The sequence below is a fragment of the Nilaparvata lugens genome, chromosome 2, assembly GCF_014356525.2.
Source record: "Nilaparvata lugens isolate BPH chromosome 2, ASM1435652v1, whole genome shotgun sequence".
Lineage (NCBI taxonomy): Eukaryota > Metazoa > Arthropoda > Insecta > Hemiptera > Delphacidae > Nilaparvata > Nilaparvata lugens.
Window position 1 is genome coordinate 93271226 of NC_052505.1, and position 27890 is coordinate 93299115.

Genomic DNA, 27890 nt, shown 5'->3' on the forward strand with positions numbered 1-27890 from the left:
TTATGTGAAAGAGAAATGAAAAGTCTATAATCTTTAAATTGGGTTCCATTTTCTATGATCCCTAGATTTATCCTATCTAATTAATTTGAACATCATATTTTTTGTAGATTCCCTCATGAAACTTGACAGAAATTTTAATTGTGTTTATTCATTAAAAATCTGAGTCTTAAGATTCAAATTTATCAACAATCCAAAGCAGTTCTTATGTCTCAAGTCTTATGTCAATACCGAATAATATATAAACTGATTCAATTGCATGGATTGAAATATACATTTAAGTATTAAAATAAAAATGTTGATGAAAATCTTATGTAGATTGTAAATTTATTTTCATTATGTATCTTGAAATAAATAATAATTTTTATCAGAGTGGAGAACGTTGAATATCAGTACATTTGTAGGTGAAATTTTTGTTGAAATAAATTTTTGCAGGTTGCATTTATCATTTCAAAAAGACTTCATCGAAAGGAATATCGTTTACAATTCCTTTGAGTATCGCAGTGGATATTTCGGAAATGGGAGTTGCTATGGAATCTTCAAGCTCGTTCAACACTTCGCGCCAATTCTCGTCCAAGAACTGGTTCAAGTTGTCACCTATACAGACAACAAGATTATTGAAGTCACTTCTAAACGAATGAATTATCAAAATTCAGAATGAGAAATGAACGTAAATAATGGGGCAAATAAACCGCACTATTCCAAGTAATAAAGAATATAAATATGTTTACTTTCACATTCATTCAAATTTTGAATTGGGAGAGCCAAGCTTAGATCCAATTAACACATCATAGAGTGCAATGTTTCTATTATCTATAGATAGACTTCTTTGGAAAGAAGAAGGGGGGGGGAAATAATAAATTCATTCATCCTTCCAATTGATACATTACACATAATCAGAAATTATGAAAAGTGGAGTATATCACAACAATATAGCAAATTATAGAAATAAAGATAATGAAATAATACAATTACACGTTGCACAAAGAAATCACAATAGAAGAATAAATAATTTCAAGTACCCCGAGGACTAAAAGTCCTGTTTGGGGAACCATCATATTTTAAATTAAGAAAAAAATAAACAATGAATTATTTTGCTAATTAAATCAAAGTCTACCTCTAGTAGTGAGTTATGGAGAACAAAATTGTATTAGATCGTTTGCAAATTTGGAAAACATGGATAGAAAATCAAACACTAACAAAAAACTAATTACGATACGTCTGAAAGTTTTGATAGCAAGGCAAAGACGTCTGGCACCTAAAAGGCGTAAAGGCTTTGTTCATACATTATCCCCCACATCCACTAGTGTAAAACTATTCTTGCAATCTCTCCTCTCTGTGCAGATGATTTCCACAATTCACTAGAGGCTTAAAACCAAATAAATCGGAAATTATTTTTTATCTGTATAGAATACAAAATAATTCTTGGTATTGCTCGTGGAAGAATGATAAAACATTTTGTACCTGAATATAATTATAGGCCTACGAAATACCAATTATTGGATAAAATACTTTTTCTATTCATATAAAAATACCGGCATTATCATAATATTATATATACTGGCATAATCTTATACTCATGAAATTCTTATCTCACTGACTGGATGGATTGCAACAAAACTTGAAATATAGCTTCCTTATAAGTCCTAGGTGCTCACTAAGAGATCTTTCGGCGATATTTCAACTCTAAAGGTGGTTTTTAAGGATTTAAAGTTAGTCTTTTAGCATGTATAATTCTTCTTCTCCCAATCTCTTAATTATAATTGAAATGTCCATATCATATGTTACTAAAGAACTATAATCTAGAGAGAGTACCTCTTCTGAACAGTTTGTTGTTACTGGCAACTAAATTAATAATTTTGTCAGGTTGGCATTAAGTTGAGTTGACTTTATTCGGTTGGCATCAACCTGAAGAACTAATTGAAATGCATTTATCGAGAACAAATTGATTGGACACTGCTGCTTTAATCAGAGCTATTCCTAGAGATAAAGATAATTTTGATTTTTCATAAAACAAACTTTTATGACGGGAGTTGCTTCTAACATTTGATCCTATTCTATCTAATTTTTGAAATCTATTCTATTCTAATTTTGTTTCTATATCCGACAGATCGCGAAAACTGCTCAAACAATTTCGATGAAATTGTAATAATTCAGTATGATATTATGGAGGGTATTTTTAAAAGTTCAGAAGTGTACGTTGTGGAATCTGTTTGCTAAGAATGAGAAAATTCGGCCAAAATCTAACTTTGGCGGAAGAAAGAAGTATTTTATTAAAACGGCCTAATAGCTGTTGTTCAACTTTTCCTAATATGAAAATATCTTCCATAAAAGTAAGGCGCTTTTCCCAAGAATCAATTGTTCCCAAACATTGATTGTTTGTTCTAAAAATATTGGAGAATATGCATAACAGTTCGTTGACTGTCAGTATTCCTCATTAATAGCATCAATGCTCCCCTTTCAAACAATGCTGACACATTGATGTGAATCTTACTATAATTTGGTTACTCTAGATCAGATGAAGATAATAATGTTGATGATCGCTACTGTTTCAATTTCAATTATGTTTGACATTTTTGCTTTTGATGCCAGCTGTTATTATTATGTGAAATAAGCTCTCATTGAATGAAATTCACTAAGATAGCAATTTCTGTTGGAATATGTGTGTTTGTGGATATGTATGAATGTCGGACGGATCTCGAAAATGACTCTAACGATTTTGATTAAATCAGGAATATAATGGGTTTGCGACAAAGGCATCGTTTTGGAACAGGTCTCAATTCTGAGATGATTCGCTGAAGTTCCTTGAGAAAGGATTATTGGTCCCTTAAGTTGCAGCTGATCATGAAAAGGTTTTCCATAGTCTGTTGAAAACGTAAGAGAGTGTGAGCAAATGAAACAGATTATAATAACTGTAGTTGAGTTACCAAACTTGGCGACCTTATTTTAAAACATTGTAGTATTCATGGAGAATCTGGAAGAATGGGTTCAGAGTGACCGGATGATAGAAGAAGACATTTGAAATCGATCTCTCCAAACATATGGTAGTTTAATGTAATGTTCATTGAGGTGATAGAAATGCGACTAATTTCTTCAGCTTCTCTGTTTTATTGGTACCTCTGTTGCTCTATGTACGCAGCCATGGCCTTGAGAAAGCCAGTTGCTTTGTCTGTTAATTCCTAATCCGTTAATTTGATATTTAGAAACTAAATACCACGAGAACCAATCAGAGAAACCTTCTATTGAAAAAATACCCTGCTCTAATTAATTCTCATGAAATTCAATCATGATTGAAATTGATCAGGCTTTTGTGCTACTGGGCCTGATATTTTCATGTTTCAAAATCAGCTAAAGACTAAATCGGAAAAAACATAATATTCCAACAGCTGCCTCACGATTCCAACAACTATTTCCTCTCACGATGTCATTACATGACACAAGACAAATAATTATATTGATATCGATAGATCACAAGTAAATACGAAAGTTGTCAATTTAGATAATTTGTTGTTAATGTGTCAATTATCTCAGTTCCATATGGCGTTAACCTTACCATGTTCATAAGCTTACTTAATAGGATCCTTTTTCATCCTTTGAAACCCTTAGAGGCAAAATATCTCAAAATCCTTTCTTAGTGCGCGTCTATCATGTTTGAAAAATATTTGTGCAAAGTTCCAAGTCAGTAGGCCAATTAGTTTTAGCTGTAGTGCGATTTTACATCAAAATTTTCGAAAAATGCCCTCTCTTGGCCCCCCCTGTGCTCCTGATCGGAATATTCCTGCAGAGATCCAATTTTTTTCTCGTAGCTGAACAAAAAAGTTCCTCATGACTTTGCTGTGCAATGAGCGGTTAAAAAGTACAATATATTTGGGGGGCCCCAGCTCCCTCAGGGGGGCAAATTTTTGAAAATTCTTTTTCAGTGGATGTCTTGAGGCTACCATAAACAATAAAACAATTGTGCAAAATTTCAAGATTTTAGGCTCAGTAGTTTAGGCTGTGGTGTGATTTCAGTCTGTCGGGACTTAGCCTTTTATAGATATAGACGAGAATCTATGCACCTCTGTTCTGTAATTCAAAATTTATTATGTGAGTAGTGACTTGAGTCTCTCTTAACAGCAATGAGTGGAATATAGAGTATAGAGTATTAAGGAACTCACCAAGAAGTTTATTTCTGTTGAGCAGATGATCGAGCTTGAAGTACAATCTTGAACAGTCGAACTTAATTCTGTTTGACATAATTTTGATGTAATCCTTGCCATTTCTCTTCTCTTTATCGAAATCAACGATAAAAGTTGCATTCAGGTTAACTGAAAAAGATTGAAAATTTCATATTAAGTTGAGCTTGAAAGTTATATCTTCTAATAGAGCTACCAAATGAATTTAATCATCTCAATTGATTTGATCAATTTTGAAATTTTGACAGTAAAAAAAAAATTAAAAACAGTCTTATCTTTTGCTGCATGCAAAGTTATTTTTTATTTATTAGTCAGTGATTTTGTTCAAAAGTTATAATTCAATTTCCGCTTTCTGAATAGTTGTGAAGTTGATATTGTGGTAGTTATTCATATTGATTGAGAATACTAGATATCGCCCGTCAATGAAAGATTACAGAGGGAAAAGTTTGGAACACAATTTTTGACCCCGCAGCTCTTTTAAGGATAGTAAGGGGCTAAACATATCAAAAGTCCTCACTCCTACCCCCTGTACCAAGGGGGTGAGGGTGGCTTGAAAGTACCATATTTTGTCTTTTTGCACATATCTCGAACATATCTTTAGAAAATTTTTGTCAAAATTAAAATTAAAAAAAAAATTAAAGCTTACAAATTAGCCTACAAGTTTCATTTGAAACATTTTTCCATATTCCATAGCCAACAAGTTTCATTTGAAACAATTTTCATATTCCGTAGCCTACAAGTTTCATTTGATGCAATTTTCCATATTCTATAGCCTACAAGTCTCATTTGAAACAATTTCCATATTCCATGGCCAACAAGTTTCATTTGAAACAATTTTCATATTCCATTGCCTACAAGTTTCATTTGGAACAATTTTCCATATTCCATAGCCTACAAGTTTCATTTGAAACATTTTCCCATATTCCATAGCCAACAAGCTTCATTTGAAACAATTTTCCATATTCCATAGCCTACAAGTTCCATTTGAAACTATTTTCATATTCCATAGCCAACAAGTTTCATTTGAAACAATTTTCATATTCCATAGCCAACAAGTTTCATTTGAAACAATTTTCATATTCCATTGCCTACAAGTTTCATTTGGAACAATTTTCCATATTCCATAGCCTACAAGTTTCATTTGAAACATTTTCCATATTCCATAGCCAACAAGTTTCATTTGAAACAATTTTCATATTACATAGCCTACGAGTTTCATTTGAAACAATTTTCATATTCCATAGCCAACAAGTTTCATTCGATCAACTTTCATATTCCATAGCCTACAAGTTTCATTTGAAACAATTTTCCATATTCCATAGCCTACAAGTTTCATTTGAAACAATTTTCATATTCTGTAGCCTACAAGTTTCATTTGAAACAATTTTCCATATTCTATAGCCTACAAGTTTCATTTGAAACAATTTTCCATATTCCATAGTCAAAAAGTTTCATTTGAAACTGTTTTCATATTCCATAGCCTACAAGTTTCATTTGGAACATTTTTCCGACTTCTCTTCTAGTTTTCTAGGTGTAAACTCTCGAAGATGTATTGAGAATTCCACACTAAACACTAAAGCTGCTATAACAATTGATGAAGAGCATAAAAAGGTGAATTAATACATCAAATTGAAGAGATTGAATGCTCTACAACCCATCGTTCAGTACCTATTTTTTCAACGCAAGGTTGTTGAGTTATAAGCCCTGTGAGTACAAAATGTTGGAAGAAATACAGTCTTTTCAAAGATTTCATACTTCTAAAAGTAAATATCTCGAAAACTAAAGAAGATATCACAAAACTCAACTCAACAAAACTTGTAGGAAATTTATATAGCTTCATTTTTGTTTAGATAGTCATGTCGCTGAAATGCATTTTTTCCAAGATACATGCGTATAAGTCAGAAATGAGAAAACGAAACTTTTAAACCACTCTCATCCCTTAAGCACAAGGGGTAGGAAAGAGGACTTTTGATATGTTCACCTTTCAACTAGTCCAAACAGAGCTGCGAAGTCAAATAATGTGTTTCGAACGATCCCTCCAAATTTTCATGTCAATTGATCTATTGTTGTTAAACTGAAGATTTTACACTCAACACTATAACAGTTGCAACAATCGTAGGGAGATGCGTGAAATGATTATATAATACATAAAATTGGAGAGACTATGATGCTCTATGAACTCATGATTAGCACGGATTTTTTCAATCTATCGTTAAAAAGTAATAAGGCCAAAAATATGAAAAATCGGAGCCGGAAGGGTTTTCCTTAAAAATGTGACACCTTGAAGAGCTCATACCTAGAAAACTAGAAGAGATATGGAAAAATGTTTCAAATGAAACTTGTTGGCTAATTTGTAAGCTTTAATTTTTTGGACAACTATTTCCAAAAGACGCATATTATTCCAGATATGTGCAAAAAACCAAAATATGATACTTTCAAACCACCCCACCCCCTTAGGACAGTGGGTGGGAATGAGGACGTTTGATATGTTTACCCCCTCCACTATCCTTAAAAGAGCTGCGGGGTAAAAAATTATTGTGTTCCAAACTTTTTTTCCCTCTTAACCTTTTTCGAGCATTTGTTGCCTGGACTACCGAACAAAGATTTATTGAGAAATTGAGGTACCGCTGTTGCTACACAATTATTTTCAATCTCTGGTAATCTCTTTTTGGAAATCTTTTTTGTTTACCAATGATTGATAATGGTGTAATAACCGAGACCGGTATCTCGATTTTTTAACTAATCTATGGTTGGACCATATCTAGTCCTTTTATTCAGTATCATTAAATTCATCGATTAAGTTCACGTATCAAATAAATCAGCAGAATTTTAAATGTATGAATTACATGCTAAGCTTATGTTTAGTTGAGATTGTCATTTTTGAATTGGTTTGGTTGATGATTATTCTCACATATCTACTATTTTTTCCAAATTCGTACTCACTCAGTGTCATACTTCCGTTTCCATTTCCAGCAATTGGTAGAACAAAAATTTTGCCATCAACCTTATACTCTCCGAACACTTCCAGCTTTGGCACAATAAGATCCCATTCAATGTGCCTTTTCTTCATGTCCATTCTGGAAAATTAACGATTGCAATACATATTTGAAAAGTATCATTGAAAATATATTAATTAATCCATCTATCAGTGATTAAATCACTGATGTATAAGGTACAATATGTACTATTTTTGTTGTGAAATGAATAACATTGAACAATTTCACATACATGACGACTATCAATTCAATCATAGATTCTTTAATTGCTCCCTGAATTAAAAACCTGACTATAAGATGTGAAATTATTCTCACATATTGCCATTGCTTATATTCTGTTTTTCCTGACAACACAATATTTGTTCAATATTGATGAAATTATATGGGTGATGTATTCTAACTAAACTATGAAATTCAAAATATCCTATTATATTAAGCGAGTAAAGTCTGTATATATCTGGTTATTTTTATAACTGGCTATTTTTATATCTGGTTATTTATGTTTTACGGATCTCGAAAACGGCTCTAAAGATTTTCACAAAATTTGGAACATAGTAGGTTTATGATTTAAAGATTCGATTGCACTAGGTCTCATTCTTTGGAAAACTCGGTGAACGTTGAGCAGCTGGATTGCTTCCACGTTCACATGTTGATGAAGTCTTTTCTCATGTTTTTCTGCAAATCTTTGGATTTCACTGATGACTGTCGCCACTCCCAGGTCGCGGTGAAGATCAGAGTTCCTGATGTACCAAGGAGCGTCTACACAACTTCTCAGTACTTTGTTCTGGAAGCGCTGGATGATGTCGATATTGGATGGTCGGGTGCAGCCCCAGTGTTGAATTCCGTAGGTCCACACCGGCTTGAGAATCTGCTTGTAGAGAAGCAATTTGTTATAATTTGACAACTTTGATGTCCTCCCAAGTAGCCAGTACATTGTCTTGAATTTTATGCCAAGTTGTTCTCTTTTCTTCTTCACATGCTCCTTCCATCTAAGCTTGGCATCCAGCGTCATGCCTAGATACTTTGCAGTGTTGGAGTAGGGTACAATATTCCCATTGAGTGTTAAGGGGATATATTGAACTCTTCTGTTTGTAAAGTTGACTTGAACTGATTTTGCTTCATTCAATTTTATAAGCCAGTGTTTTGTCCAAACATTGATTCTGTTGACTGCCACCTGCAATTTCTCTGTAGAAACTTCAACAGTTTCACCAACTGATAAAACTGCTGTGTCATCAGCAAATGTTGCTACTGTTACGTTTTCGGGTTGAGGTATATCAGATGTGTATAGGAGGTACAAGAGGGGACCCAGCACACTTCCTTGAGGAACTCCAGCCCTGATTTCTCTGAGAGATGAAAAAGCATCATCTTGTTTTATCCTGAAATAACGGTCTTGAAGATATGATTTCAGTATCAGACTGTATTCTGTTGGTAAGAACTGGTTCATTTTGTAGCACAATCCTGAATGCCATACTTTGTCGAAAGCCTGTGCTACATCAAGGAAAATTGCAGAGCAAACTTTCTTTTCCTCCAATGTATTTTCAATAATATTTGTTGTTCTGTGCACCTGATCTATTGTACTATGTTTATCTCGAAATCCGAATTGATGGGTTGGTATTAATTCATTATCGTCCAGATAAGGCTTTAATCTTTTCAGTAGAAGTTTCTCAAATAATTTTGATATTACTGGCAGTAGTGAAATTGGCCTATACGAGGTTACATCATGTGGTGGCTTTCCAGGTTTTGGTATCATGATGACATCGGCTACCTTCCAGAAACTTGGCACATATTTCAATCGGAATGAAGCGTTGAAGAGATGGCATAGCTTCACAATTGCTTTTCTTGGGAGCTCCTGTAGAATCTCTCCAGTTATTAAGTCGAAACCTGGCGTTTTCTTTCTGCTCAAATTTTTAATCTCATATTCTACCTCCTTGGCGATGTTGGAGTGATAACTCCTGCTCCAAGATGATGAGGATTCTCATCTATAATTGTTTCCTCATGAGGTGAGAAAACCTTTTCCAGATGATCAGCAAACAAATCGGCTTTCTCTTTATTGCTCCTTGCCCAGCAATCTTGATTCTTCCTTATCGGTGTAACTTGTTCAAGAGGTCTCTTCAGTTCCTGGTTGATCTCCATAATGAAAAATTTGTAGTAGACTCATTGGTTAACTCTTCTAAGTATTTATTGATATCATGTTGTTTTACATCCTGTATCATCTTTCTCAGTTCATTAGTAATTCTATTAAGTTCTGTTTTAATTCTTGGATTTCTTGTTGATTGCCATGATCTTCTTGTTCTTCTTCTTTTTTCTATCAACTCTCTTACCGCTACAGGATAGCAATTACCTTTGAAAATCCTGCTTTGAAGTAGTGGTGTATTTTCCCAGGCACATTGTTGGATATTGATTACAAACTCCTGGACTTCACTTTCTAGTTCATCTATAGTTTGCAGAGATGTGTTCAAGTCCATTTTAGAGTCTATCATATTTTTAAAAGTTTCTAAATCTGTGTACCTGTTGGTGAGTCTAGGTGGCATTTCTTTTTTAACAGCTGCACTGTGCATTGTCAAAACTATTGGCGAATGGTCAGAGATGAGATCAAATTTTTCTCCAACTTCAACACAGTTTGGTGAAATATTTTTTGTGATGAAAAATCTTTCAGGTCTGGAATTTTTGTTTTGTCTGTTGGCCAGTAAGTTGGTTTCCTTGTTGAGTGAACATCGCAGTGGTATTCATTAACAGCCAGTAATAGCTCCTTTCCTTTAGTTGTGGTCAGTCGGGACCCCCATTGTGTATTCTTTGAATTGAAGTCTCCTCCGATGATAAATTTTCCTGTGAAGTTGCTTGGGAAATCAATATATTCTATCTTCTTCAAATTAAATCGTGGTGGACAGTAGACGGCTCCAATTGTGATCGTACCAGATGGTCTACCGATAAGTTTGACTTTGATTGAAATCGACTGGAACTCCTGCAATTCTATCTCCTTGAACTCGTGATGGTTTAGCTCTTCTCTTACAATAACCGCACTTCCGCCTCTAGCGCTGTTGTTGGGATGTATGGCATGGTACGTTTTGTACCCTCTAATTTTAAAGTAGGATTCTTTGGTGAAATGAGTTTCGGAAATGAGACAGGCATCTATTTTATGCTCAATTAGAATTGCTAATAGATCATCTTGTGCTGTAGTAATCCATTAGCATTCCAAGTCATAATTTTGAATCTATTTTCCATGCTTCTTGTGAATGACTTCTGGAACTGAAATATTTTCCAGTTTTTCTAACCTACTTAAAATTGATTTATTCAGGCCTTCTTGCACAACTAGTTTCTCAAGAATCAATTTAAGTTGAGTTGTAATGCTCAGTTCCAAATCTTTACTCAAGTTGTAATCTTGAAGACTTGACTTTTCGTTACTGTTGATAGGTACTTTATTTTTCAGCTTATCAGCATAACTCTGGATCTCCTTAACTCTACTGTCATTTATTACAGCTCTCTGTGGCACAATAGGATCGTCTCTTTTGTTGACTGACGAAATAGATTTATTGTTTTTTTCTTATTTCGAAGTGCTTGCAACTCAAGTGATTAGTGAATGTTATTTTGTTATTTAATTTGGTTTGTATATAATCTAAATATTATAATTTTTTTGTTTTCAAATGTTTGAACAGAAAATTGAATGTGAATTCGAGTGTATGGAACATAGCCTACTTTCCGGACTATTTATAGCGTATAAATCAGAATTCGGGAAAGAAACAGTTTTGGGCTGTGCTGTTGGTACTTCCCCAATCATTTTAAAGAATTGTGTTTGGTTTACAATTATTATCAAAAGTCAATAAATAAATAACGAGCGAAGCTCGGTGCCCCGATATTGGTTTATGAAGTGTCAGTTTTATTATATTTTGCTCTTTTCCATTTTATATGAGTATGAGCAACGCGCATTACCATACAAGCTGATTATTCAGAATGAGCTACTATTCATTAACAAACAAGATGAAGAAGTTATAGCTCCCAAAAAAACTTACCGGGAGGCAGTAAATTTGATATGTTTCAATCCTATCAGGAGCGAGTTGAACATTTCCAGTTTCAGACCGATTTGTTTTGAGCCATGATCCATAATAAAGCTTTTGACTTGGAACGGATCCAATTTTGGGATCTTGTATTTCCTGTCACCTATGAAAAATTACAGGAAAATAAAGTGGATTAATAAATACACGTTTATCCAATAATAATAATTATTATGGAAGTATTGAATTAAATCTATAAAAAATTGTATTTACAATTTGCAATCAGCATTTGCATTGCTAATTTGCAGGACCTGTTTTTATTGTCTGTAAAGCAGCTTGAATTGAGTAAAGAAGCCTGAAAATATGTATTTTTAAAATTGAGAAGACAGAGCTTGAGTGTAGATAGAGCTTGAGAACTTGAGCTAGAGTCAGAGCTTGAGAGTTTCATCTTGAGCTCTACTTGAGATCCCATGAAAAACTGTGAAGGTTAAGGTGCGTGAAGACTTATGCGCATCTCACATTTCACAGAAACAGTAAGATACGGATGTAATAAGAATAATGCTATGCTGATGAAAATTGAAATGCGCGTGTTCGTGGCGCATATGTCTGTACGTATCTTACTACAAAGGTTACTACAAAGGTAAAGGTAAATTAGAGAAGTGGGTATTCCAGCAAGAAGCAACTGTGATTTGTAGGATCCCTTTTTCGGCAAATTTCTCAAAAAAGTAAATACAGATAGAAAAAACAATAAATACACATTTTCCAATAAAAAAAATTTGTTTGTGTTCTACGGCTAACATAGGTCATCTAACTTATGTGCTATCAGAGATAAAGGAAGATCTAAAGTAGGGACTTTATCTTCAACTAAGGAACGATCTAAAGTATCTTCAACTATTGTTTTTGAAAACAAGATTCTTCGAAAAAATTTTGGCCCAACACTAGGGCCGGTTACAGAGCTCGACCGACCGTCAGTGCGTATGTACCATCCTGACCATACGCATCCATAAATCAGTTTTACCCATTCAGAGCTCGACCGACCATCAGTGCGTATGCACAACCCTTCCATACGCATCAATACATCAGTTTTTCTAACTCACAAAATGGACGCATTTACATATTGTTTAATTGCAGCTTATTATCTTCGTAAACGAAAGATTAAAATATGAAGATATCAAGTTCACCCGATGGTCGCCAAAGAGCATTTCAAGGGGAATTCTGTACCATATTCACATCATTGCTTGAGGATGGAGATAAATTTTTCAACTACTTCTAAATGTCCATCAGAAATTTTGATGAGTTATTTCGAGCTTGTATCACCATTGGGAATGATTGCAGTCACTTTAAGCTACGGATCAAATAAATGTAGATAATATTAACAATATATGATTTTTCCAATTAAAAATTTAGAAATGATTAGAGAAATGTATAGAAAAACTCTGAATTGAAATATGACACTATTAATTGAATTCATTCATTATGCTATTCAATTCAATATCAGCTAATTGTCGGGCAGAGGTGTCAGCACATTGGTTATATTGCGATCGCGCTACTGATCAGTACAGCTGTGAAAGCTTCTATTTGCTTCAATAGCGCGTCGGTCGACCGATGGTCTTCCTACGCAGTGTGAAACGCATGGTGCTGACCGTACGCATGCGTGCCGTCAGTCCTGCTCTGTACGGATACATGGAATATCAATGGAAAAGACAAGCGCGACTGACGTACGCACTGACGGTCGGTCGAGCTCCATAACAGGCCAACAACGGAGTTTGGAGAATCAAGCACAACTACTATGGAATACGCCAATTATTAACTAAGGGAAGATCTAAGAAGTACAGACTTCTCTCTGGTGCTATGTTATGGTGCCAAGCTATGTGTTTATATTCTATGTGTTTATAAGACAAGCGTTTATAGAGTTTATCCCATAATTCATTTGTGAACTACTTAAGCTAATATTGATATCACAAATCACTGGAGTGAGGAATCAAATGATCTGTTCGCTAAGGTGCTTATACATTTAAATGACATAATATGACTATTGACTGATAATAATGAAAATCCCACTCACCATTGACTAACTTGGGAATGGCTATTCTTCCACTCTTCAATGCACAATCGTCTAGAGTGGCATCGATTTTGCAGGGCTTTATATATTGAGCTGAAAAAGAAAGAGTTATATGATCAATCACATTCCTTCATGAGAGTAGCGGAGTCTAATAAAATAAAAATCTGGTGTGGCGCACTCACACAACTTTCCGTGCCGTTATGAACATTATGAATCACCTGACGCTGATTTTCACGCGCATCTCAAGTCTACTATTCAAAGATCTGAGCTAGCTGGTGACAGGACTATAATGCTGGAGACACACGAGGTCAAATCTCTTCTTAGTGAATGATTTATTAGAATCAACAGTAGCCAACAGTTTGCAATTGAATAATCACAATCTCTGGAATTTCAAGCTTATTTTCAATTTTAGATGAAAATGTTACTGGACATGAATTGCAAAGATTTTCATGCTCAATCTTTTCCATTTGAATTTCCGTTTGAATTGTATCTGAAGCTCGATAGTGGGGAATCTATAATCAAACTTTGCATAGATGGGGCGGCGCTCCTGGAATTTTTACAGATATGGGACTTGTGGCAGTTGATAGCGCTTATCAATGACTATTTTATGTATAAATTTGATCAAAATCGTTGAAGCCGTTTTCGAGAAAATCACGAAAAACTCTGTTTTTGACAACATTTTCGCCATTTTAGCCGCCATCTTGGATTGCATTTGATCGAAATTGTTCGAGTCGGATACTTATAGTGTAAGGACCTTAAGTTCCAAATTTCAATTCATTCCGTTGATTGGGTGACGAGATATCGTGTACACAGACGCACATACACTCATACACACACACACACACACATACAGACCAATACACAAAAACCACTTTTTTGGACTCAGAGGACCTTGAAACGTATAGAAATTTGGAAACTGGGGTACCTTATTTTTTTCGGAAAGCAATACTTTACCTATGGTAATAGGGCAAGGAAAGTAAAAATCTGGTGTGGCGCACTCACACAACTTTCCTTGACGTTATGAACGCTATGAATCACCTGACGCTAGTGTTCACGCGCATCTCAAGTCTACTATTCAAAGATCTGATCCAACTGGTGAAAGGACAATAACGCTGGAGACACACGAGATCTGCTATCTCATCATAGTGAATGATTTAATAGAATCAACAGTTACAAACAGTCTACAATTGAATAATCACAATTTCTGGAATTTCAAGCTTATTTTCAATTTTAGGTGAAAATGTTACTGGACATGAATTGCAAAGATTTTCATGCTCAATCTTTTCCGTTTGAATTGTATCTGAAGCTCGATAGTAGGGAATCTAAAATCAAACTTTGCATAGATGGGGCGGCGCTCCTGGAATTTTTACAGAATTTTTACTTGTGGCAGTTGATAGCGCTTATCAATGACTATTTTATGTATAAATTTGATCAAAATCGTTAAAGCCGTTTTCGAGAATATCACGAAAAACTCTGTTTTTGACAACATTTTCGCCTTTTTAGCCGCCATCTTGAATTGCATTTGATCGAAATTTTTCGTGTCGGATCGGATTCGTGTCTTATTGGGAAAGGACCTTAAGTTCCAAATTTCAAGTCACACCGTTAATTGGTAGATGAGGTATCGTGTACACAGACACACATACACTCATACACACACACACACACACACACACACACACACACACACACACATACAGACCAATACCCAAAAACCACTTTTTTGGACTCAGGGTACCTCAGGGTAGAGGGTGGTTTGAGAATTGTATTTTACACTTATTACTTACATGCTTATATCATGGAAACAATGTGTTTTATTGAAATAATCAACTACATAAAAATGAAGCGCAATAAATTTCCTACAAGTTTTGTTTCGTAGAGGTTTTTGATAAATCCTACACTTTTCGAGATATTTATGCTCTAAAGTGATGCATTTTCGAAAAACCAGTTTTTCTCCCATTTTTCGCTCTGTCAAGTCTTATAACTTCTCAACAATTATTAAAACAAGAATGTGCTGATTACGAGATTGTAAAGCATATTATTATCTTTCATGTCATGTATGATTCGACTATTTCACGCATTCCCATTCGACTGTTGCAGCAGTTTTAGTTTTGACTGTCAAATCTCACGATTTGCAACAAGTGACTTTCTTCGAATATCACACTATTCTGTCATCATAAATTGGCAGTGTGCTTCAGTATTAATATTTTCATATCGAGAACCCATTGAAACGTCTGCGGAACTAAACACAGGTGGTGTTTCCAAACTTCCTACCAAACAAAGACACTCGAAATTAAAACTGCTGCAACAGTCGTATGGGAATGCGTTTACAAATGTTCATAAGATGCATAGTTTCCGAGATATATGCGAAAAATGAGAAAATGGTACTCTCAAACCACCCCCACCCCTTCAGCACAGGGTGTAGGGGTGAGTATTTTTGATATGTTAATTCTCTTACTATCCTTAAAAGAGCTGTGGAGTTGAAAATTGTGTTCCAAACTTTTCCCTCTATAAAGTATTGTTGACTGAACTACTTACTAGTGGAACCATGTAATTTCACATGCGCTCCATTCAGAAATGTGTTCTTATCAGCTATTCATTTCATTCTGCTTGTCTAAATCGAGCGAAGTAAAAAGTAGTTGAGCCTGGATCTGACCTTCATGAATTGAATAATTATTATAACTAGTAGTTACTACGGTTTGATCAATCTAAATACCAGATGACCTTCAGAAAAATATGGTGTGGCGCACTCACACAACTTTCCTTGCCGTTATGCAAATTGATTACCTGAAGCTAGTGTTCACGCGCATCTCAAGTCTACTATTCAAAGATCTGAGCCAGCTGGTGACAGGACAATAACGCTGGAGACACACGAGATCTGCTATCTCTTCATAGTGAATGTTTTAATACAATCAACAGTTGCCAACAGTTTGCAATTGAATAATCACATTATCTCAAATTTCAAGCTTATTTTCAATTTTAGGTGAAAATGTCACTTGACAATAATTGAAGAGATTTTCCACTCAGAATTTTCCGTTTAAATTATATCTGAGACCTGCCAATTGGAATTCTAAAATCAAACTTTGCATAGATGGGATGGAGCTCCTAAAATTTTTACAGATATGGGACTTGTGGCAGTTGATAAAGCTTATCAATGACTATTTTAGGTATAAATTCGATGAACATCGTTGGAGCCATTTTCAAGAAAATCGCGGAAAACCCTTTTTTTGACAACATTTCTGCCATTTTAGCCGCTATCTTGAATTGCATTTCATCGAAATTGTTCGTGTCGGATCCTTATAGTGTAGGGACCTTAAGTTCCAAATTTCAAGTCATTCCGTTAATAATTGAAAGATGAGACATCGTGTACACAGACGCACATACACTCATACACACACACACACACACACACACACACACACACACACACAAACCAAAAGCAAAAACCACTTTTTTGGACTCAGGGGGCCTGGAAATGTATAGAAATTATTTAGAAATTGTTGTACCTTAATTTTTTTCGGTAAGCAATACTTGCCTTACCTATGGTGATAGGGCAAGGAAAGTAAAAACACCAACTTAGATTTTACAATATGTTTTCTACGATAATATTACGAATATACTAGGACACAGAAATTAAAATCTGAATAATGTCCGTAAAAAGAGCTGAAAACTATGTAATCAGAGTCAATTTCTTTTAACTCTATATTGAGCTTTTATTGATAAATCTATTCTTGAACTAAAGACTGGTCATTACATCACGTGTAATCCCATCTATTGGAATTCCATTTCAGATTCATTGCTGTGATATCCTAATAATATCGGAGCTCCGAGCTTCGCTCGTTATTTTTATTTATTGACTAACTTACCCGGCGAACTTCGTACCGCCAAAAAGTCAATGTATCTCAAGTCACACTTCACTTTATTTGGTGAATCATGAAATTTATCTTACAATCAATATTTTCATTCACATCTCAATACGGACTCCCTATGTGCTTAGTCATGCTGCATTTATTATTCCGAAAACATATTCTTCTCAATCAATTGGTAGTAATAATATCTATCAGTAAAGTGTTGAATTAAAAAAAAAGATGGGTTAAATCAGTGTTTCAGAGATGAATTCAATGTTTTCATAGTTGTTGATTATCAATAGATGGTCCAGGAAATATGCGATGTACGATGAATTACACAGAATTCCATATTCTTTCCCTCTTCCATTTTAGGATGAATATTTTAAGCTAAGCTAAATTCGAAAAAAATTAATTTAGTCTGTCATTCTTCAGTAATGATCATTTACATCATTCATCACTCATTGAGATCATCACTCAGTTATGATTGAGACTCAGAGCCGTACGGACGCCTGCTGCTGCCGCTCTCGTTATCTTAGATAGTGCGGAGTTCGATAAAAGTGTTCTTGTTACGGTCTGCTTGAAATATTATTCTATAGACTTTACGTATTTTGTGTTGAATTACAAGTTTAGTTATCACACAAATATAATGGCCGATATCTGCAACGTATGTCTAAAGTCACTTAAGAACGTGAAAGTGAGAGTGTTGTGTAGTGACTGCAATAAGAGTTTTCATGGGAAGTGCGTCAACCTATCCGCCGACGACGTGAACTACTTGTCGGATCAGGGCGACGTGTGGCGATGCACGCCGTGCTCCCAGCTGCGACGCAAGAGTATGGTGCTCGAATCCAAATCCACTGTCACATATGATTTTAAACTAGTCAACGAGCTCAAGGAAGATATCAAGCGTGTGGAAACTAGTCTCGGCACTTCGTTAAACTCCTGTCACGAAGAGCTAGCTGAAACTAAAAAAATCGTACAGGACCAGAAGGAGGAAATCACGAAGTTAGACGAAACAATTAATGAGCTTCGAGGTGAAAATAATGGACTTCGTAAGCAGATTGCTGATCTCCAGTTGAGGGTCGATGAGGCTGAGCAGTATTCGCGACGCAATACAATCGAAATTCACGGCGTACCAGTGCAGAAAGGAGAAAATGTTGTCACCATAGTCAAAGATATTGGCCGATCGCTTGGTTTCCCGGTGAATGATTGTATGATAGACGCCTGTCATCGCCTGCGTTCCAAGGTGGGTTCCGGAAGGCATCCTGGCATTATAGTCAGGATGGTAAGGAGGCTGGATGCAGAAGAGCTGCTGCAGAAACGACGGGTGAAGCGTAATTTCAACACGCACGACATCGGTCTGACGGCGAAGCCAGCGGAGCCGGTCTACCTGAATGAGTGCCTATCACCAGCCCGACGTACCTTGTTCAGTGCGGCTCGGAAAGTGAAGAATGAAAAGAACTATAGCTATTTATGGGTTAGAGGTGGAAAAATTTTTCTTCGGAAAGAACAGGGTTTATCTGTGTTCACGGTCACGAAAATGGAAGATCTAGAAAAACTGTAAGTCTTTTCAAATTCTTAATGTACTTGTTTTATAAATTCCCTATATTATTTTTTTTCGGTAAATTTATAAAATGTATTTCCTTTTATAACAATTTTTTATTTGAGTTTCTGGTTTCAATTATTGTTTTCTTTAGAACTGTCAATGGTCAAAATGTAATAGGCCTACTCATTTTATGGTCTTGGTTATTATTCAGAGTTATTTTTCAGACTTATTGTTATTCAGAGTTCAAAGTAAATTTTAATAATAAATTCTGTTCATATTCATAGTCACTTCAGAATTGCGTATTTGAATTGTGTGTTTCAAGGAATATATTAGTCGAATTGGTTAAGAGTAAAATAATAAGAATTAAATTTAATACTCATATCCGATTCTAGTCAGTGTTTAGTATTTTTAAATCAGAATATTAGAAGTCTTAGACAGAACTTTGATTTGTTTTTGAGTGAGCTGAATAATATGAAAGTGTCTCCGGACTTTATCATCTTGACTGAAATTTGGATATCTACAGATGAGATAAATCTGTTTTGCATCGATGGGTATAATTCATTTGGTTTCTGTAATGATAATTATCGAGCAGGAGGCGTTGTTGTTTATGCCAAGTCCCGATATAGATGTAGCGTAGTGAGAGGTGTAGATATACAGTCAGCCGATTGTTTGCAGCTTTCCTGCTCTGTTGATAGCATTGAATTCATTATTTTAGCAGTTTACAGATTACACAGTATTCCGTTAGCACAATTTATCGAAGATATCGGTAGCTTGATAACTCCTTTCAAAGGGAAGAATTTAATTTTCACTGGAGATATCAATCGTAATATTTTGCTTGATGACAGATTATCTGATTCTTATCTCAGCCAGATGGCTAGTCACGGACTAAACTGTCTTATTGATAAACCAACTAGAATAGTAGGTGATACCCAAAGTTGTTTAGATCACTGTTTTATCCGATTTAGCCAATTGAAATTTACAGTTAAATACAATGCACATATATTACACCTTGGAATAACTGATCATTCAATGATAATTCTAGAACTGGAAATAGGAAGGAGTTGTAATATAAAAGATTCAAGTAATAAAAGTAACTTGGTGATAAACTTCAATGAATTGGAAGCCGAATTACAGAGGCTGCAATGGGAGAGAGTTTTAGATAAGAGTTCTGTTTCAGCTGCTTTCGATTTATTCATCAGCCAGTTATCAGATCTGATAGAAAAATGTAAATATAGTAAATCTAGAAGTAGTACCAATGCACTACCTGATAAATTAACTCCATGGATTTCAGATTATTTATTTAGAGGTATTGATAGGAGAAAAAAATTGTACAAATTGATGATTTCAAGACCATATGATGTAAATCTTAAAGAGTATTACAAATCATTCAGAAACAGGTTGAAATCTGATTTGAGGAAAGCTAAGGAAGAGTACTACATGAATGAATTTGATAATTGTTCTGGTAATGTGAGGAATCAATGGAGAATAGTAAATAGATTGATAGGAGAACGAGAACCCAAGGTAGAAGTTACTAGCTTAGTAGTAAATTCGCATACTGTCACTGACAAAGAACGTATTGCTAAAGAATTCAATTCATTTTTTATTAACATTTCTCAACAGTTACGAAATTCAGTTATTTTTACAGAAGATCACGAAGAAATAGATTCCCGCTTCACTTGTAAAGATATGCCACATTCATTATTCTTATTTCCGACTGACGAAGCAGAAGTTTTAAAAATAATAGCTGATCTAAAAAGCAATAAATCCCCTGGAATTGACAACATTATAAGTTATATTGTAAAAAAAATTGCCATTCATATTGCTGGAGTTCTGAGTGAACTTTTCAATTGGAGCATGAAGACTGGTGAATTTCCTGAATGTTTGAAGATTGCAATTGTGATCCCAATCTTCAAGCATGGTAACAGAGAAGAATTGAATTGTTACCGCCCAATATCGCTGTTGCCTGTTTTTGCCAAGATTTTCGAAAAGATAATAAAAATACGATTAATAAGTTTTCTCAAAAGATTTGATTATTTTAGTAAAAATCAATTTGGTTTTAGAGAGGGCTTGAGTACCGAAGATGGTCTGGTTACATTTCTTGAGGATATTTATAATAGTATTAATGAAGGTAAAAAATGTTCAGCCCTGTATGTAGATATCACTAAAGCATTTGATACAGTAGACCACTCAATATTATTGAAAAAGTTGTATGCAGCAGGAGTACGAGGTTTACCTTATAAATGGTTTGAAAGTTATCTCACAAACAGAAAGCAGTGTGTAAGAATTGGTGGATGTTATAGTAATTTTGAAGACATTGTATATGGAGTGCCCCAGGGTTCTGTATTAGGGCCTATTCTATTTCTTGTGTATATCAATGACCTATGTAATGCTAAACTAGATGGGAAATTGACTGCTTTTGCAGATGATACAGCACTTACATATTCAGGAATTGATTGCGATGCATTATATGTGAAAATGAGTGCCGACTTGAGAGTCTTAAACTACTGGTTTAGTAAGAATTACATGGTAATGAGTGAAAAAACTAAATATATGATTTTCAACCTAAGAGGAGATCTAAATGGTCCTAGATTGTTCAATCTAGTGTCGCATTATCTAAATTGCCAGGAACTTTCACATTCATTTCTGAAATGTTTGAAAAACTACCTGCTCAGTGTTAATGACTGTGAATCATTTCTGAAAATTGTAAGATGATATTCTCATAGAAGAAATTCCATTATTTATTATTATTAAATCCTAAATAATAATCTAATTAACATATCCTTTCTTAGAGTATGCATTTTGCATTGTAAATTTTCTATTTTTTTGGTTTTATCTCTGTATGCCTTTTATTTTTCATAATGTAATTACTTCATCCTTGTTTTCATGTGATGGGCTACCGTAGCAGAAAAAATGTATTTTCTTTTAAGTTATAATTTATTATGCCAAGTTTATTTACAGAGCGGAGCGGCCTACTCCTCTGAGTATTTTTAGTTGTTTTATTAGGAGTAGTACACCCCAATCGGGCTTATGCCTAGGGGTGTCCACTTTTATTTCACATTTTTTTTATATCTTTCTTTTCTATTCTGTATTATGTTTGTTTGTGAAATAAATGAATTGATTGATTGATTGATTGATTGATCAATGAATGCAATATGAACAACTCTCTTTCATGAGACGAATAAATTTTTTTCTAAGATTTTCCAGTTTCTCAATGATAGGGAAGGGGAGTGATAATTATTTGTATAGTTCTTCAAAGGAACGATTATCTATAGCTGGTACCAATCAACTACACTAACTTCAACTCTAAACTACCGTTTCAATACCAGTACGCAATTTATCACAGGGTGACGTGTTTATTATACAGCTGGTAACTTTAGTTGCTAAAATTATAGGTAGCCGCTCGGCCGAAAATTTCGAAAACATAGGTCTGTAAAATCGATTAATAAATATTTATTATTAACCCCCTTATTAAAATTTCTGGTCAGAAACCATCCCCAATATTCACACAACATACAGGGTCTGTATAATAAGTAACCGGACTGACCTCAGGAATTTTTTTATTGGCAAAATATGTACAATTTTTCGTCAGATATCTTCAAAGTAGTCCCTATTAGAGTCGATAACACGCTAATACCGGATTTTCAAATCCTTGAACGCTCCCTGGCAGTCAGCAACCTCTATGCTGTCTAGAGCCCTCGTCGTAGCACGTTGAACGTTTTCCAGAGTCCCGAACTGCGTCCCCTTGAGTTGTCTCTTGATCTTGGGGAACAAAAAGAAGTCCGGTGGTGCCATATCCGAGCTGTAAGGAGGATGTGGCAACGTTACCCTCGACTGTTTGGCCAACTGCTCGGTGTCGAGCAGGCAGGTGTGCGATGGACCATTGTCGTGATGGAGGATCCACGAATCGGCAATCCCCGAACGGACTCGATGAACCCGGGCAGTTAGTCAACGGAGCACCTCTCTGTAGTACTGGTCGTTTCCAGTTTGGCCGGGTGGCACAAACTCTTTGTGAACGGCCAGTACTACAGAGAGATGCTCCGTCGTCTAACCACCCAAAATTTCAAAATTTCCTGAGGTCAGTCCGGTTATGCAGACCCTGTATTACCAAAGATTCATGCCGTTCTGTCAAGTAGTTTAAGAGTCCATAAGGAACAAACAAACAAACAAACAAACAAACAAACAAACAAACAACCAAACGAACAATCAAACAAACAATCAAACATACAAACACACAAACAGACATTCATTTTTTTATATCCCATTATATAAAGCGAGCAATTTCTGTATTTATTTATTTATATGGTTATATGGTTATATGGTTATATGGTTATCTGGTTATGTGGTTATATGTTTATATGGGTATATATTTATGTTCAACGGATCTCAAAAACGGCTCGAAATTTGGAACAAAGTAGGTTTATGATGAAGATTCGATTGCACTAGGTCTCAACCCTTGGGTAACTCGCTGAAGGACATTAAAAGCATAAATACGTCCTTGGAAAAACAGCTGGAAATTCTGTCATCTGTCGATACTGTAATGGAAGAGAGTGAACGAGTGCATAATTTATGTGTGGGATCAACCAGCTGATCTCACGATTATTTGGAAATTTTAATCAACTTGATCAAAATATCTGATTTGTTGACATCACATGGTATATCATTCAAAATGAAAGTAGGCTATATCAGAATTTTCAAAGTTGATTATTATTTTACAGTTTTAAGTGATTAGTGAGTGTTATTTTGTTAGTTATACAAATTTTATACGACTCTGACGATTTTGATGAAATTTGCAACATAGTAGGTTTATGATATAAAAATTCGATCGCACTAGGTCTCATTCTCTTATTTTGTTAGTTAGTGTTATTGTGTTATACAATTTGGTTTGTAGACAATCTAAATTAAAACATTTCTGTTCTTAAATGCTTTGACTGAAAACTGGACATGAATTGAAGTGTATGGAACATACCTAACCTACTTTTTGGACCATTCATAGTGTATAAATCACCCACCCTGTATGGTTATAAGGGTATGTACTTATATCGAATGGATCTCGAAAACGACCCTGACGATTTTGATGAAATTTGCAACATAGTAGGTTTATGATATAAAAATTCGATCGCACTAGGTCTCATCCCTGGGAAAACTAGCTGAACGACATTAAATGGTTAATTCATCCTTGGAAAAAAAGCTGAGACTTTCGTCGTCTGTGGATAGTAAAAAAGTGAGTGAGCCAGTGCATCTGTGGAAAATCAAAATATCTCATCCCCGAAATTCATAAGATAACATGTAGCCAGAGGTGAAATATAAACACGATCATTTTAGAGGTTTCTGTTCAGTTCTTCGATCATTTTAGATTTTTTTATCAATAAAAAAAATAACAAGCGAAGCTCGGTGCCCCAATCAATATTAATTATTATCTAGAAATTTTTATCAACTTGATCAAAATATCTGATTTGTTGACATGACATGGTATATCATTCAAAATGAAAGGAGGCTATATCAGATTTTTCAAAGTTGATCATTATTTTACAGTTTTAAGTGATTAGTGAGTGTTATTTTGTTATTCAATTTGGTTTGTAAATAATCGAAATTAGAACTTTTTTGTTTTCAAATGTTTGGACTGAAAATTGATATTACTTTCTGGACTATTTATAGTGTATAAATCAAAATTCGGGGAAGAAACAGTTTTGGGCTGTGCCTGTTAGTCCTTCCCCAATCATTTTAAAGAATTGTGTTCGATTTATCAATAGTCAATAAATAAATAACGAGCGAAGCTCGGTGCCCTGATATTATATTCTAATCCACTCACATCCTGATTTTGTCTAGCCTATGTAATTATCCACAATTACCTACCAAATTAATGGAGCTTGAAAAACATGTATTTATATGATTTTCTCATATGTATCATAGATATTAATTTATAGATGTTTATAGTTCTTTAAAATATCTCTAAGATACGGTATGTATCTTCATTGAATGGGATCCCTGCCTTCATAGAATACGATACCGATGTTAGTTTTGATGATCCAATATTTTTTCACTTCAAAACTATTTCTACTAGTCCTAAACTAGACATTTTCCACGATGCATCCTCTAACGGAAGACCTATAATAATGATTCAGATTGTTTCCATTCAGTGGAAGTAAGAATATTATGGGATAATATTGTAGATTTCCATCTGTGAAAATGGGATTATCATTTGTAAATTATTTTCTCAAAGAGAATATTGCCATTATGAACCACAAATACGTGGGCTGCCTTTATTCCGATAAAATTATGTTGAATTGAACTTATTGCAATAACCACGACTGAACATTTTCTACTAGATGAAAGCCTTGTGCACACTTCTGCGAGAGTCATGGGAGCGAAAAAAATGTTAAAAGTTAACCCTTGGTTAAATGGTGGAAATCCATCGTCCGATCGCCGTCATGTAAATCGCTGAGGTTACAAGATACAATATACAAGCTATAAGTCTAATGACAAGATTCTTGAGTATTTATTTGCCTAGAAGATATATTATCAATTTTTTGTTGAAAAATAATAAGAATACATATGTATGTAAGAAAAACTTGATTATATCAAATCAAGAATTATTCGTCAATATCTTTATTCAATATCAAAGGATGAAAATCACTACGTGACTAGAGTAGGCCTATAAATTATCCAACTGAGTGAAATAAGATATTTACAAACAGTTTACTAAAATAGCGATTTTTCAATTTTCAATATGCTCCATAGAATATGGTTCCAATATGCTTCTAGAATACTAAAGTAAATTGAATGAGAGAGAGGAGAACTTTCAATATCAATAACTAAATAATCGTGATATCAATCTTAAATCATCATTACCAGCAGATGGGAAAAATAGATTTCAACTAACAAGCCATAGGCGAAACAACATTATTTAGTTTTACTCTGTGATCTAGGATTGAAGAATATTCTAACCCGAATAACTAAATATCCTAACCCAATCCTAATAATGTTCATGTTTTTAATTATATTGTCAATTAATAATTACTCGTATTATTGTAGTAAACAAATGACGGCTATCATAGAACGTTTCTTGGTGTCGACTTCTGTATCAAGAATAAAAATCAAAACAAACCAATTCAAATAAACAATTACAAGGTTTGGAAGATGTTCATGCTTGTTTTTCATCACTGAGAATCATGATAAATTATGTAGGGTACCATACAACGTTTCTTATGGTAGGCTATCAGCTAGTACTCTTTCTAGAATGAAAATCGAAACAAACGAATCAAAAATTTATGAAATGTCAAAGCTTAGAAATTTAGAGAAGTAATTGAAGACAAGAGTAGAGGAACTTGAGAATTGAGACATGCATTTCTGAGTTCCTTATTGACGGATTAATTTCAACTTTGAGTATTTTATCTTGTTATTATCTCCTAGCGTTTTACAGAAAAAAACGCATGGCACTTTCGATTGAGTATTATTATTAGAAACTGGTTTGCAAATTCAAATTAGTTTGGGTGGTGTTTGGTTCTTGACCATCAACTGGTTTGACAGGAATCAGAGGTGCAAAAAATCACTGAATCGCAATGATTAGGCAGTGTGGTGAATTTGCACGGAGGAAAAGCGAAGAAGACTGGAAGAAATTCTTATTCAATGTAAATGTGAAGCATCCAGTATTATGAGTTGATACTAGGGTGCACAGTGAGATATAGATATAAACTAGAATGAGCAAGCAGCTTCAAGGCTGGATGAATAAGATAAGTGTAATGACCGTACAAGAAGCATTCTAATGGTCAATCAACCTTTTTTCTACTCCTCAAATATCCGGAATAAGAAAAAAATCTTGATTATAGGAGGAATAAAGAGCAATCAGTGATGCTAAAAATTTTTACTTTCTTTGCCCTATTACCATTGGAAAGTATTGCTTTCCGAAAAAAACTAAGGTACCCCAATTTCCAAATTCCTATACGTTTTAAGTGGTTTTTCGGTCTTGGTCTGTATTGGTGTGTGTGTGTGTGTGTGTGTGTGTATGAGTGTATGTGCGATTGTGCGTCTGTGTGCACGATATCTCGTCTCCCAATTAACAGAATGACTTGAAATTTGGAACGTAAGGTCCTTACAATATAATGATCCGACACGAACAATTTCGATCAAATGCAATTCAAAATGGCGGCTAAAATGGCGAAAATTCTGTCAAAAACAGGGTTTTTTCGCGATTTTCTCAAAAATGGCACCAAACATTTTATTCAAATTCATACCTAGAAAAGTCATTTATAAGCTCTATCAACTCCCACAAGTTCCATATCTGTAAAAATTTCAGGAGCTCCGCCCCATCTATGCAGAGTTTGATCTTAGATTCCTAATTATCAGGCTTGAGATACAATTGAAAGAAAAAGTGGAAGAATTTCAAGTGGAAAAGATTGAGCATGAAAATCTCTACAATTAATGTTCAGTAACATTTTCACCTAAAATTGAAAAAAATTGCTCGAAATTCGAGAAAATTTGATTATTTAATTGCATACTGTTGGCAACTGTTGATTCTATTAAATCATTCACTATGGAGAGATAGCAGACCTCGTGTGTCTCCAGCTTTATTGTCCTGTCACCAGCTGGCTCAGATCTTTGAATAGTAGACTGCAGATGCACCTGAACACTAGAATCAGGTGATCAATTTTCATAACGGCAATGTAGTTAATACCCGTACACATGAAAATTTCATAATATAAAATATTGAGTAATATCATTATCAGCGTCAATAACAAGATAACTTCAAGAATGTAATTAAATGTTCAACTTACGTAGTCTGATTGATGATGAGCCATTGATGAGGCAAAATGTAACTAAACAACTGAAAATTAGAGTGCGATACATGGTTAGTGAATTGTGTCCCTACCCGGCGTCAAATTCAGAGCTGATGAAGTGAGCGCTAGCTTTTATATAGCTAAGAACAGGTCCCAGGCATGATGGCCTTCACCTTCCTTCTCACTCTCCTTAGCATACCTTCTTCTTTTAACACATTATCGTTAGGTGTAATGGTGAATAACGTCAAATCTAGTTAGACAATTGGTATTAGTCTTTAGCCAAATCTAATGTAAGACCTCATCCCCTGCCGTTTTGATGACACTGAAGGCATCGTCTCTCACAAAACACATTCGAAAACTAATTGACTCTAACTTATTATCCGATTGAAAAATATCAATTAATTGGTTTTCTCAAGTAGTTCATGAAAACAAGTAGTGTTATTTAGGAAATTCTCAACGATGTACCTCAATTGAGAATACTGATCATTTTATATTTTCAAGTAAAAATC

At 34.6% G+C, this 27890-nt stretch overlaps 1 protein-coding gene across 1 annotated transcript; it reads right to left on the reverse strand.

Moving 5' to 3' along the window:
- On the reverse strand, positions 1 to 27497 carry LOC111048975 (protein takeout-like). The gene is made up of 6 exons (XM_039422130.1): positions 27379 to 27497; positions 13223 to 13312; positions 11176 to 11323; positions 7116 to 7249; positions 4155 to 4304; positions 1 to 594 (listed from the first exon to the last, which is right to left on the reverse strand). Exons 1-6 carry the CDS (start codon positions 27449 to 27451, stop codon positions 443 to 445), a joined length of 747 nt encoding a protein of 248 aa, XP_039278064.1. The 5' UTR covers positions 27452 to 27497; the 3' UTR covers positions 1 to 442.
- Positions 27498 to 27890: the final 393 nt, after the last annotated feature.

Coding starts and splice junctions, on each gene's coding strand:
- LOC111048975 (XM_039422130.1), bottom strand. CDS start 27,451: ATGTATCGCACTCTAATTTTCAGTTGTTTAGTTACATTTTGCCTCATC. Junction 13,313..27,378: donor CTCATCATCAATCAGACTAC/GTAAGTTGAACA, acceptor TTTCTTTTTCAG/CTCAATATATAAAGCCCTGC. Junction 11,324..13,222: donor CATTCCCAAGTTAGTCAATG/GTGAGTGGGATT, acceptor AATTTTTCATAG/GTGACAGGAAATACAAGATC.